The sequence below is a fragment of the Nematolebias whitei genome, chromosome 8 (genome assembly GCF_014905685.2).
Source record: "Nematolebias whitei isolate Nwh7 chromosome 8, NemWhi1, whole genome shotgun sequence".
In the NCBI taxonomy this organism is placed as follows: Eukaryota; Metazoa; Chordata; class Actinopteri; order Cyprinodontiformes; family Rivulidae; genus Nematolebias; species Nematolebias whitei.
In genome coordinates this window covers 19,708,502-19,721,280 of record NC_056505.1, presented here as the reverse complement: position 1 = coordinate 19,721,280, position 12,779 = coordinate 19,708,502, and the positions used below count along the sequence as shown (strand labels likewise).

Genomic DNA, 12,779 nt, shown 5'->3' with positions numbered 1-12,779 from the left:
TGCATTTTGGCTGCCGCAACCTAAGTTTGAAGAGAAAAACACGACATAACAAAAGTAATCTCAAAACACTTTTTTGTTCACAACGATCAATGAATTTTAAAATAGCTATAGTCTTAAATAGCAATAAGCTTTATCAATATTCAATAAAATATATCCTGAATGAGTTGGTGTTCACCCCCAGAGTAAAGAAGACCCTTTAAAATGGTCTTCAGTGGACCAGATACCAGATCTGCTCTGTAATATAATAATTATGTACAAGCCTCGGTCGGGCATTTAACTACATACTTACACAATCGGTCATTTTTACATATGAGACCTCAGTTTCCTCTCTGCTCCATCTATACTGTTTACTTTGGCACCTCAACTGTACAGTAATAGTTTACCTTATAGTTGAGTCATACATTAGGTGGTGAAATGCTATTAAAAGAAAGACAATTTCAACTGCAATAATAGTTAAAGGGTCAGTTCAGACTTTCGTTCATGTGATGTACGATAGCGCCTTTGTGTCTCAGAGTTTCAAACAGGCCCAGAAAAGTTTGAATTTAAACTTAATAGCGTGTGTTTGCTGTTGGTAAAGTTTAGAGATTCTTACAAATCAGCTGAAAGATTACGGTAATCACTCTTTTGGTTAAAAAGAAAGTGCTCAGTCCAGAATCACTCGACTCTCATAAAGTTAGTCTCTGTTGCAGTTGTGCTTGCACTGTAATATTCAGAGTGTTTAACACTTTTATGTGTTAACTGCAGATTACAGCATGGAGGTGAATATTGTGTGACTGTCTCTGGTCTAAAAGCTGTGGAGGAGAGCTGACCTTATATTCAAGACTGTAAAATATTCACTAAACAGAAATAAACAGTCTGGACGTCTACAGTAGATTATTTTCTAGTTGTGTACAAGATTCAGACCAGAGGGACGGTTCCTGAAACGTCTTGTTTTTAACATGAATTCACAGCCTGTCCTTAAATATTTGTGTTGAATGAAACTGGTGCTAGTTTTATAAGGAGTGGTGTGCAGCACCAGATTTTCTTGTGGTGTTAACATTGTTGGTGCAAATCTGCAGTTTTTCACTCTTTGCATTTATCTTTAAGCCATGTGTTTCCCAGCCCTGTATTTGTTGAATCCCTTCCATCAGAAATTCTCAGATTGTCTTTAAAATCTCATTTGGGGCTAAAAACAGCAGGTTCCAGCTTGGTGCTGGTGCTGCTGCTGCGGCCCCAGCAGCTCGCGGTGATGCTCATGCTGCGCTGAGCTGCTCCCTGACCGTGGCAGTGAACGCGCTCCAGACGCTCCCGCTCCAGACGCTCGCTGTCTGATTGGCTCTGCGTGCGCTCGGGCTTGTTGTGGATGTTGCCTGTCGGGGAGCTGGGGGCTGGCTGTGAGGAGATGGTGCGCAACAGGTGGTTCCTTTTTCTCAGGAAGTCGCTGTTCGCACCTAAGCCAAAGCTTCCTTTACGTAGGACCATGCGTGCGCTGCTGGACTTGGCTGGCCGAGAGCGGTGGTTGTACTCCAGCTGCGACAGATGAGCTGCATATCCCTCTATGATGAACTGAGGAGAAGATCAGAGTTTAGCAACATCTCAAGAAGTAATCATTATGAAGCTGCAGGGGTGAGAAAACAACTGAGATGTTCTTAAAATGAAAAACAGCCTCTGAATGAATTCTACCTGGCACTGGCTCTGCATCTTCTTGGAGGGTCTGCCGACGATGTAGATTTGAGAAGGAGGAAGGCCGATTGAGGTGTAGACAGAGATATCTTTGGTTGATCCATATCCAGCAAAAATCTTCATGTTTGCCTGTAAGAAACCAGATCACAAAGGTAGATCTTTGTTACAAATTAGAGAAACAGATATTTAACGTATTGATGTCAGCACTTGTTTTCTTAAATAAATGGCATATGATTGAAAAATATTGCACAAAAAGCACTGTGCAAAAGCTTTGATTCCTTATTTCTTTCATTTTGCTTCCAGTGAGCCAAACTTTCAAAGTGTTTTATTTTTATCAATGTCTCATCAGGACTTCTGAAAGTCTTTGCTGTATTTGTTTTTTTAAGTCTTTGGCTGTTTTGTCACTTACTTTCAGCCCAGCATCAGTCAGAGGAAATATCTTTTAAAATTATCTCTGACTTTTTAATCTTTTAGGCATGAATAATTTTAAATAGAATAAAAAAATCTTTAAAATACTTTCAAAAAGCCTGAAGAACTGTTGGTCAACACTACTTGGAAAGATTTAGAAGGAGGTCTAGCTCTTAGAAATCAAAGCATAGGTGGTTTAAAACATTTGCACAGTACATTTAACCCCAGACTCCCTTTTCACCCAGTCTGACCTCTGTCAGGGTCTTGAGGAAGTTAGCCTTGTGTCTGAGCGGGTCATGGACTAGGCCATCGCAGAAGGAGACAATGCCATGTGGGAAGTTGTGCTGAGACAACCAAGCCACCACCCGCTGCTTCTGCATGTCTGGACGTCCGGTCACGTAAATGATCAAATAACCTAAATCCTGCCAGTGTCTGAGACAGGACCATGCAAAGACAAAACACACAGATGAACTTCAGTCTGAGAAGAAATCTTGAAGTAAAATAAATGAGATAGGTGCAGCTGAATACCTGACAACATCCACAGCTCCTGCTCGCACTTTGGGATCACTGCCCATGATTGACACGCTGGCAGCAAACGAACCGTCGATGCTAAAAACTACAAACTCTGTGCCACGTGGAACAACAGTCAGGTAGCTGTCTGCAAATGTGTGGTCACCTCTAAAAAAAAAAAAAGAAGCCAGAATTAGAAAATAGAGCCACAAAATATACATTGAGACATAAAAATAATATATAGGGGAAAAAAGCCAGAGTTTAGTCTAAATCTTATGTCACCTGACGACCATTTTCACAGGGTAAACTCCGATGCCCAGGCGCTTGTCCTCCGAGATGTTAAAAGACACCCGACCGCTGCTGTTAGTCACCTCGGTGCTGAAGTACACCCATTCTCCTGATGGAGGCTGCGTCATGATGTGGAGGTCGACCTGTGCGTGATTTTCAGAAACATACAAACACTTTTAGTAACTCAGAAAGCACAAACACAGAAGATACGAGTTCCTGACGTTAGATCGTTGGTGTCTACCTTCTCCCCGGCTAAAGTCACCATGTCCAGAGGGCCATACATGAAGCGACCCGCTATGACCTGTAGTTCGCCCTCAGTAAACACAGCGTCGTTCACACGGTGGTTGGCCGTCACATTCTGTCAAACAAGTTTAAAACATGCTGTGGGTGGTTTGTCTAATCTATAGTTTACTTAGAAACCAAAGATCATGGCACAATTCGAACCTTTCTATGGAAACTAGGGATGCACGATATTGGATTTTTGGTCGATATCTGATATGTTAAAACTTTTTTGGCCGATAACCGATACCAATACCGATATTTTATTTCCTAGACCTACTTACAGAGACTTCATAGCTTTCTCTGCTGTAGAATTAAAATACTACATTATTCTACATGGTCTTTGTCAGTTTGGCCTGCTATCAAATGCAGATGCCAAAAAGGGGTCTGAAAATGATGTAACACTTCAGCTTGGATTATGTTTAATGTCAAATTTATTCATGACATTTAATCTCTCTAACACAATGACAACACTCAAACAGTGCAAACCGGATTCCAAAAAAGTTGGGACACTAAACAAATTGTGAATAAAAACTGAATGCAATGATGTGGAGGTGCCAACATCTAATATTTTATTCAGAATAGAACACAAATCGCAGATCAAAAGTTTAAACTGAGAGAATGTATCATTTTAAGGGAAAAATCTATTGTTTCCAAATTTCATGGCGTCAACAAATCCCAAAAAAGTTGGGACAAGTCCATTTTTACCACTGTGTGGCATCCCCCCTTCTTCTTACAACACTCAACAGACGTCTGGGGACAGAGGAGACCAGTTTCTCAAGTTTAGAAATAGGAATGCTCTCCCATTCATGTCTAATACAGGCCTCTAACTGTTCAATCGTCTTGGGCCTTCTTTGTCGCACCTTCCTCTTTATGATGCGCCAAATGTTCTCTAGAGGTGAAAGATCTGGACTGCAGGCTGACCATTTCAGTACCCGGATCCTTCTCCTACGTAGCCATGATGTTGTGATTGCTGCAGAATGTGGTCTGGCATTATGGTGTTGAAAAATGCAGGGTCTTCCCTGAAAGAGATGACATCTAGATGGGAGCATATGTTGTTCTAGAACCTGAACATAGTTCTCTGCATTAATGGTGCCTTTCCAGACATGCAAGCTGCCCATGCCACAAGCGCTCATGCAACCCCATACCATCAGTGATGCAGGCTTCTGAACGGAGCGTTGATAACAACTTGGACTATCCTTGTCCTCTCTTGTCCGGATGACATGGCGTCCAGTGTTCCATAAAGAACTTCAAATCATGACTCATCTGACCACAGAACAGTCTTCCATTTTGCCACACTCTATTTTAAATTACCCCTGGCCCAGTGCAAACGTCTGAGCTTGTGGAGCTTGCTTAGAAATGGCTTCCTCTTTGCACTGTAGAGTTTCAGCTGGCAACGGCAGATGGCACGGTGGATTGTGTTCACTGACAATGCTTTCTGGAAGTATTCCTGAGCCCATTCTGTTATTTCCTTGACAGTGGCGTTCCTGTTTGAGGTGCAGTGACGTTTAAGGGCCCGGAGATCACGAGCATCCAGTAGAGTTTTACGGCCTTGACCCTTACGCACAGCGATTGTTCCAGATTCTCTGAATCTTTTGATGATGTTATGCACGGTTGATGATGATAACTTAAAAGTCTTTGCTATTTTACGCTGGGTAACACCATTATAGTATTGCTGCACTATCTTTGCGCAACAATGGTGGAATTGGTGATCCTCTTACCATCTTGGCTTCTGAGAGACACTGACACTCTGAGAAGCTCTTTTTATACCCAATCATGTTGTCAATTGACCTAATTAGTGTTAATTGGTCTTCCAGCTGTTTGTTATATGCTCAATTTCCTTTTGCCAGCCATTTATTGCTACTTGTTCCAACTTTTTTGGGATTTGTTGACACTGTGAAATTTTGAATCAACATATTTTTTCTTTAAAATGTTACATTTACTCAGGTTAAACTTTTGATCTGTCATCTATGTTATATTACGAATAAAATATTGACATTTGCCATCTCCACATCATTGCATTCAGTTTTTATTCATAATTTGTTTAGTGTCCCAACTTTTTTGGAATCCGGTTTGTATTTATATTTATATATATATATATATATGAACAGCGCCTTTTATTTCAGTGAGTTATTTTGATGGAATGGCCGATGTCCGATATTTAACTTTATTGCTAATATCGTCCGATACAGATACCATGCCGATAATATTGTGCATCCCTAATGAAAATGTTTCTACAGTAGCAGAGTGAGCAGCTTGAAACTGGAGGATTGTTCTCATTTCAGACCTACCCTGATCTTGACGTGAGTCCTCTTACGGAGCCACTTTTCTCGAGGTTTAGAGGGGGTGAATTCAGACACTTCCTTCCCATCGAGCTCCAGAATGCTCGAGTTTTCATGCCTCATGACCTAAAAGGTGAGATTTCACTGAGTCATCCCATTTAAAAATAACAAGCCTCAATGCCAACAGGCTGCATATGAACAAGGGGAAATTTTGTTAGGTTCGCTCACCTGCCTTAGTAGAAAAGACACAACATCGGTGGATTCCCAGTACGATGCGTGAAAGAGGTGCGGCAAAGCAACAGTGGGGAAAGCGGTCAGAGCATCGGGGCAGTACAGGGCAAAGTCTAGCCGCTTTGTGCCCCACCAACGTGCTGCAACTGCAAACGGGAACGGATTTAATAGAATGAAGATGTATAAAATGAAACAGTGGGAATCAGTGTGAGGTACACGATGAAGGTGCAACGGCCTTGAAACTAAAAACCAAACAAAGTTACATTTAATCTGTCATCAAAATCATCACCACTTCCAGCAGTCCTTCAGCTGCAGGCGGGAAAGAAAAGTGTTTATGAATTTTGCTATCAGAAAAACCATGCATTGAATTAAAGAAGAAGAAGTCATTAGAACTAAGATGTGACTTTACGAGAAGCTGCGTGTTAACTGAGGTTAGTGTGGTGATTAAAACAAGAAGATAGTTTTTAAACCAGAGTGCCAGACCTTATTCCCACTCAGTGAAAGTGATTGCACTTGAATTCTTGTGAAGTAATTTAGTAAAAGAATTCAAGGAGAAGAAGAAGAGGCTTCCAGGAAGTGCAGCATTGGGCTTTGGATAGTGTAGAACAGCACACAGAAAACACCGGAAGCCTCGCTGTGATTTTCCCACTCCTGAGAAAGATACCTTGCTCAACTTCAGCCTGGGAGTCCAGTGAGACCAGATCAGATATAGCACAGTCCAGCAACGCTGACGGGACGTTCTCGTACTGGGAGGTGGGACTTAGACTTTCAATAGAGTCTGCCTCAGCATCCAGCTCGATAACTAAATCTGCATCGGAAGATCCTTCAGCCAGGCCCACCTCTGGTTTTTTTTTGGCCTTAGGAGGACTTTTCAAGAAGAATTTGTTTTGTGATGACAGGGCAAGTTGGGACAAAAGACTGGAAATTCTGGTTTGCTTAATCTGGTCTGATTTAGCTATAATGGGGGGGAGAAAGAGAAAACCACATAATAAAATGTATGTATTTTCATAAGCAAAATATTTTTTTTACAGTTTAAACAGTTTGCAGAGTGATGCTGAGATGCATCCAGATGCAACAGGCTCATTTGTAAAGAAATGAATGTCTAAAGTGAAAAATTAATTGTTAGTAATGAAGTACGGTAACAAAACGAGTTGATGCTGTTGAAGATATTCTTGTGTTAAAGCAAAATTAAACCTTAAGTGATTTTGTGCATATCAGTGCTCAGATCCATAGTGCAAGATACAATTAAACAATCTGGTAACAAAAACATTAAAGTGAAGGGGAGGAGGGACTTTGGTGGACAATTCAACAAAAAAGAAAACAGTGCTGATTATCTCAGCAAACACTGCAGTAGGTGGTGGACAACGCAGAAATGGCTTGGGGAGGACAGAAGGTGTCCACATGCATTGAAACATTAGATAAATGCAGCACTCGGTCATTGCATTTACGTTTTAGACAGTGGATATAAGACAGACAGTGGAAAGTGGCTCTAAGCTTGCTCTTCTGTAGAACTTGACATTAATCAGCTCATAAATTATGACAAAAATGAGCTGACCACCCTGCACCCTTACAAGAAACAGGAAGCGTATTCGTGTGTGCCTGTCTGACCAGACTGATCTAGGTGAACTGCAGGGTGTGTGTAGAGTCAGAGTAACGAAAGCTGAGAGAGAGAATGGGAGAAACAGATGGTGTTTCCCAAAGTGGGAAAAAGAAACAAGGCTGAGAAATAGAGCAAAGTTGGCCTGAGAGCAAGAGAAAGTGGGAAATTACTGAGAGCAGAGGTTGTGTGAGTGGACGGAAGAGAAAGAGGCTGGTTGGTAGCAAGAACACTTACTGTTGGCTATGTTGGTGGCAGTGAAACTGTCTGCCATTCCTGAGACCTGGCTGGCAATGCTGACCTCACTGGCTCTCCGTTGGCCCCGGGAGAGGGGCCCCGTTATAGGGGATGAGGGGTACGAACTGTCCATGAAGACACCACCATGAGACTGAACAACATCCGCTATTGAGCCCAAACAAGGAGATCCCATTAGACAGAGACACAGGTAAGGTAAGACACAGTGATGGGTGGGAGGGGAAGGGGTGGGTGACAGCAAGCATCATGGTTTCAGAGGACACATGAAACCACAAGGAGGCTACATGCTGGCCACAGACTGATTTCTTTACCTGACCTACAAAAAACATACATTTATAATTGTAAATGTCGATCTTGAGTTTTACTATGTAAGACTACTTTCCAATATTTGGTCCAAAAATCCTTTGACTTAATACATAGAACTGAAGGCTGTATAAAATCAAATGACCTCTGACCATTGAGAAAGCACAAGCTACAGTTTAAACAGGATAGGTACACTGAGCTTCATGCTCACTGTGTAAATGCAGCACAAGCAGCTAAATGTGCACATCAAAACAACTCTCTGTGAGTTGGATGACAGCAGAGATACCCTCTGTCTGTCAACATCGATAATTTGAAGTCACAGAGCTGATGCAGATGAAACTTGGCTCAAATAGCACAACACAAGCACTTGCATCCTCCAAACACTGAACATGATGTGAACACATAATGCCAAAAGAACGCTTCGTCACAACAGCTTCTCAAATTTTTAAGTTCTGTATTTCCATCGCATTAGTTACGTTTTGTTCTTTTTTCTATTTCAATTAGTTTTCAGTTAGTATTTTAAATTAAAATCTTAAACGAACCAAAAGTCATGCAATTAAAAGACCTTTTTTGTTTAGTAGAAAAAACAGGATGCTACCTGGAAATGTAAACTTTGCACAAAAAGTAAAGAAATTTGTGTTTAGTTGATTATTTATTTGTTGTAACAATGCTCCTTGACAATAAGTCTTACTTATTCTGCTATTGGCTCTTGTATACAGAGTCTGGCAGGCCAGGTGATGACAATCAGACACCTGATGATCAAAGATGAGCTCCAGAATTTGCGAGTGTAGAGAAAGAAATGGCTTGAGCATGCTGTTCATTCCACAGTGGCCAAAACATCCACACTGGCTGACTTACAATAAACACTGATTAAAGAATGGAATGTCATCCCACAGCAGTGTGTGGTCAAGCTGACAAATGACATGAGGAGGAAGTGCCTGTAGCTTGTGGCTGTGTAAGGTTCTTCCGCATGTTACTGTTTGCTAACTGAATAATATGTCTTATTTCTTCACACTTTAATAATCTAGTCCAATAAACAACTCCGAACAAGAGTCAATAGTAAAATGAGCTGTTTTGCATTAGCACAGTAGCTTTGGCAAGATTTTCATGAGCGCCACCAACAAATACATTTTACTAACAAATGAGGCACTATTTATAAATTGGCTTTCCAACAGAGTAAGATTTATTGCCAAGAAGCACTGTTACCACAAAGAATAAATAAAACTACACTAACACAAACTTCCTTAATTTTGGTGCTATTTGGATATTCAGTAATTCAACAGGTTTTATTAATGAGAAACACAATTTCCCTTCCTGAGTCTAACAGCAGCAATGGTAATACTCAAAAAGAACAAATATATATGTATATATTAATTTTATTTGAGCATTTTGGACAGACAATGAAAAGAAGGATGAGCAAAGAAAAAAAGGACTGGGGTTGGATGAGGGTCAGGAATGATGGAGGTTAACGGGAGAGGCTACACACACTCCATAGCGACGGGTGTGGCTTTGAGGGAGCTCTCCTGCCAGTTTAGCACAGGAACAGGAATGCAGGTCTCACTGATGGTCTCCTGACAGCGGAAGGACAGGGGGGGTCCGCTATCAAGTAGCAGCTGAGCGTTGCTCTGGACTGTCTCCACTACAGAAGAGGTGGAGGGGCAGGGAGGGCAGAGGTCAGGGTGTGGTTTTAGAAGGGCCAGGTGTGCAGATATAGGGTCAGGAGGCCGAGAGAGGAAGAAAAGGAAAGAGGACAAGGAAGACACAAAAACATATGAAGCAAGAACAACTGAACATGAAACGAGAAAGAGTCAAGCCCTTAGCGGACCCCACTTTTGGGAAAAAAGATAAAAACTTGGCATAAACAGTCACATCACTACTTTATGATATCACAAAATGTTAGTTTTGTAATCATTCATGTTTTACAATCACCTTCTATTGTTATTAAAACTTTACAAGTGCTGAAATTGTTAGTTTCTCAAGGATGACCTGAGGATAATCACTGATTGCTCACTCAATTAAAGCTACCATTGTTGGCACTAGCCTCTTAAAAAAACATGTTTTCTTGCTTGGATCACAATTTAATCTAGACAGAAGAAGAAACAACTAATAACAGTAGCTAGTTTGCTAATAAATGTCTTCTTTAGCGTTACCAATGGTAGGTCAATCTTTAAATAGGGTTAATTGATTGAGGCCCTAAGGGTTACTCTGTTAAAACAAAAAAGTCCAAACAGAAACCAAAGGCAGGACTATGACCACATTCAGATGAATAAATTGCTTCACAGAAAACACTGAAGCACAAACAGTAGAAAAATGTATAATTTTTCTCTGTGGTTGAGCTCGCCACTAAGACAGGTACTGTATAAGTATGGTATGCATCAATGAAAAACAGTGCGGTACATTCCAGTCAGTGTTTGAAGTGTTTGCCAATTTTGAACTTAAAAGAAGAAATTAAAGTGACTTTATAACAGTGAAATTTGCTTTTGTGTCGGTGCTGAATCCAAAAAGCAACACGATAAGTCTAAATTGCATCACTTGATGGCTTCTGAGGTTTTCTTACGCCGCTGCTGCAAAGAACTCACCCAGCAGGGCAGAGTTTCCATCTCCCAGAGGAAATCGTTGATAACGAGGTACACTGAAGGGAGGGAGAAGGTGAAATTTCCGCTCCAGCAGAGGCTCCAAACGGGAGGCAGAGGGATCAGCTGGGTGGAACAAGTTGTAGACCTGCTGGCATGCAGGCCTCAGCTGGGCCACTAGGGGGAGAAATAAAACCAAGAACGTTCCAAGTAAGCACGAGATAGATGGGGATGCTTAGCATTTGCAGCTTCTTTGTACAATTTAAAATCACACAAGGTGCCCAGTTAATAACAACAAGATACAAGTCCAGATAATACGTTTGTGAGAGTTTGAGGCAAACCATTTAGCATTATTTCCCTTCTCAGCAAAGGCAGTGACTGATATTACAGAACATTGGAAAACACTTAATTTCTCTGCATAAAAACACTCACCATCCAACATTGGGATCACGGTCTTCCTCAGAGCCAGTACCAAGCCCAGCGGTGAACCAAAGAGGAAAAAATCTGCCACCTCAAAGTCAAACTTCCCAAGAGAGGATCCATCCAACATTGTGCTGCTGCTCGATCTGCGAGAGGCCGCATCATTCCGCAAGACACTAGAATGCAAGCTGGAAGAAAAATAAAGCAAAACGACCAAGCTTCAACTGAAAGCCTCACGTGAAAGAAAACATATCAACGTAAGATGTTTTATCAATTCATGTGCAACAGACCTGGACAAAAAAGCTTGGTGTTGTTTAATTGTGTCCAGTTCGTAGGTGGAGGAGTCACTTCTCTTGCGCGGCAGCTGTCTCTTGGTCTCATCACCTGTACTGGTGCGAGGAATATCAATGTTACTGCGACTCAGGTGGCGGCTGCCTTCCAACGTTGGGGATGATGATCCTTGTCCGCAGTTTATGATGATGCCGGGAGAGAGGAGGTCCTGGTCCTATCAAGGGCAAATTAGAGAAAAGTGTTACAAAAATTCAAATACTTTTAAATTTGTTAATAAAAAACTGAATGTAGGTGCTTTTAAGGTGAGTGAAACAAGAAACGCTTTGCTTCTAACCTGCACACTGATGACACTGCCCCTTCGACTGCTGTTTTGGCTTTCGTTTACTGTGGGACAGCTGTTGCACAGAGCATCAAACCCTAAAATTCCACCCACACAGTCCCCAATCAGGCATACCTGGAAAAGGCACACGTTATGAATAATGTGCACACAAAATAAAAATAAAAAACAGTGATTTATGAGAACTCGGATTCTGAGGGTTAAACCATTGTTAAAGAATGAAAACTGACCTGGCCGGAGAAGGTGGCACCGTTCAGAGACTTTATAAAGTCAGAGTACACCTGGTTGGCTCGAACAATGACAGTGGCAACAGCATCCTGATACTGCGGAGATGAGGTGGCCAGAAGAGGCAGCGCTGCAAGTGGGATGTGGTCCTGACTGCTAGACAGACAGCTCTCATCATAGCTATAAGGGCTCAGGCTTTAAAAGAAAACAAATGTTGAGAAAATTAATTAAAAGGAAGCTCGGGTAAAACACAGGAAGATGAGACGACCATTTAAGATCATTAAGAAAAGAAAAAAACATTAAGACCGTTAAGAAAACAGTCGCTGCAGCCAACAAACACATGGCCTTAAAACCTGCAGGGAGAAAAAAAAATGTGTGCAAGCATTTTCTCTTACTTGGACACCAGAGAGAAGGCCTCAGCACAGATGGCAGGGCAGGGCACCAAGCGGATGGCGATGCGTCCCAGCGCAGCGGGGTAGTGAACACGCATGACTGTGTCGAAAGCTGTACTAATGGTGTTGACGTCGGCCTGCTTGCTGTTCTGGTCCCCGCCGCCTGTATCTAGGATGTTTCCTCCATGCAGAACCAGGATCAGCACGTGAATCTTGGAAGGCTGCAGACACTGCTGAGACGAGCTCTCCTGAAAAACAGCAGATTATGAAAAGGCTGAAGAGTGGAAACTTGTAGAAAGAGAATATTTAGATAGTATAGTTTAATATTATGACCAAAAGCAGCATTTTTACTTACAAACAATAAAAAAAAAACCTTCTTAGTAATAAAAATCACTTTTAGTGATTTTATAGCTTTTTTTGAAGCTTGAAACACGTTTGTGTCAGGTTTTTTCAGACATGGATCATACAGCAGACTCCTTTTCACAACCATAGAGGGGCAGAGAACCATGCTTCTGGAGGATGTCACATGACACAGAATAATGTGTAGTTTTGTCTTCTGCGCCTGATCCAAAACTTCACATTGTCATAGAACCACCATATGTACACTCAATGCAACGACTGCCAGTACAAGCGAGTTGAACAGAGGGTAGTGAGGTTAAGGGGTACACACGGATTGGGGTTTGGGCAATGGCAACAGAAAGGGGAAAGGGTCAGTCAGTACTGTCC

At 41.7% G+C, this 12,779-nt stretch overlaps 1 protein-coding gene across 1 annotated transcript in view; it reads right to left on the bottom strand.

The window, feature by feature from the left end:
- Window positions 1–323: 323 nt before the first annotated feature.
- The window catches only part of LOC119413955 (membrane-associated phosphatidylinositol transfer protein 2), a 51,692-nt gene continuing 39,236 nt past the window's right edge, over window positions 324–12,779 (bottom strand). Inside the window, exons 11-27 of the mRNA XM_037681035.1 lie at window positions 12,057–12,301; window positions 11,667–11,856; window positions 11,434–11,553; window positions 11,099–11,313; window positions 10,821–10,996; window positions 10,395–10,565; window positions 9,302–9,454; window positions 7,495–7,659; window positions 6,325–6,615; window positions 5,658–5,806; window positions 5,439–5,555; window positions 3,110–3,226; window positions 2,863–3,011; window positions 2,599–2,748; window positions 2,322–2,502; window positions 1,663–1,791; window positions 324–1,545 (exon numbers count right to left, since the gene is read on the bottom strand). Coding sequence (XP_037536963.1) covers window positions 1,156–1,545; window positions 1,663–1,791; window positions 2,322–2,502; window positions 2,599–2,748; window positions 2,863–3,011; window positions 3,110–3,226; window positions 5,439–5,555; window positions 5,658–5,806; window positions 6,325–6,615; window positions 7,495–7,659; window positions 9,302–9,454; window positions 10,395–10,565; window positions 10,821–10,996; window positions 11,099–11,313; window positions 11,434–11,553; window positions 11,667–11,856; window positions 12,057–12,301 — 3,108 coding nt within the window. The 3' untranslated portion in view covers window positions 324–1,155. The remainder of the gene's footprint in view (window positions 1,546–1,662; window positions 1,792–2,321; window positions 2,503–2,598; window positions 2,749–2,862; window positions 3,012–3,109; window positions 3,227–5,438; window positions 5,556–5,657; window positions 5,807–6,324; window positions 6,616–7,494; window positions 7,660–9,301; window positions 9,455–10,394; window positions 10,566–10,820; window positions 10,997–11,098; window positions 11,314–11,433; window positions 11,554–11,666; window positions 11,857–12,056; window positions 12,302–12,779) is intronic.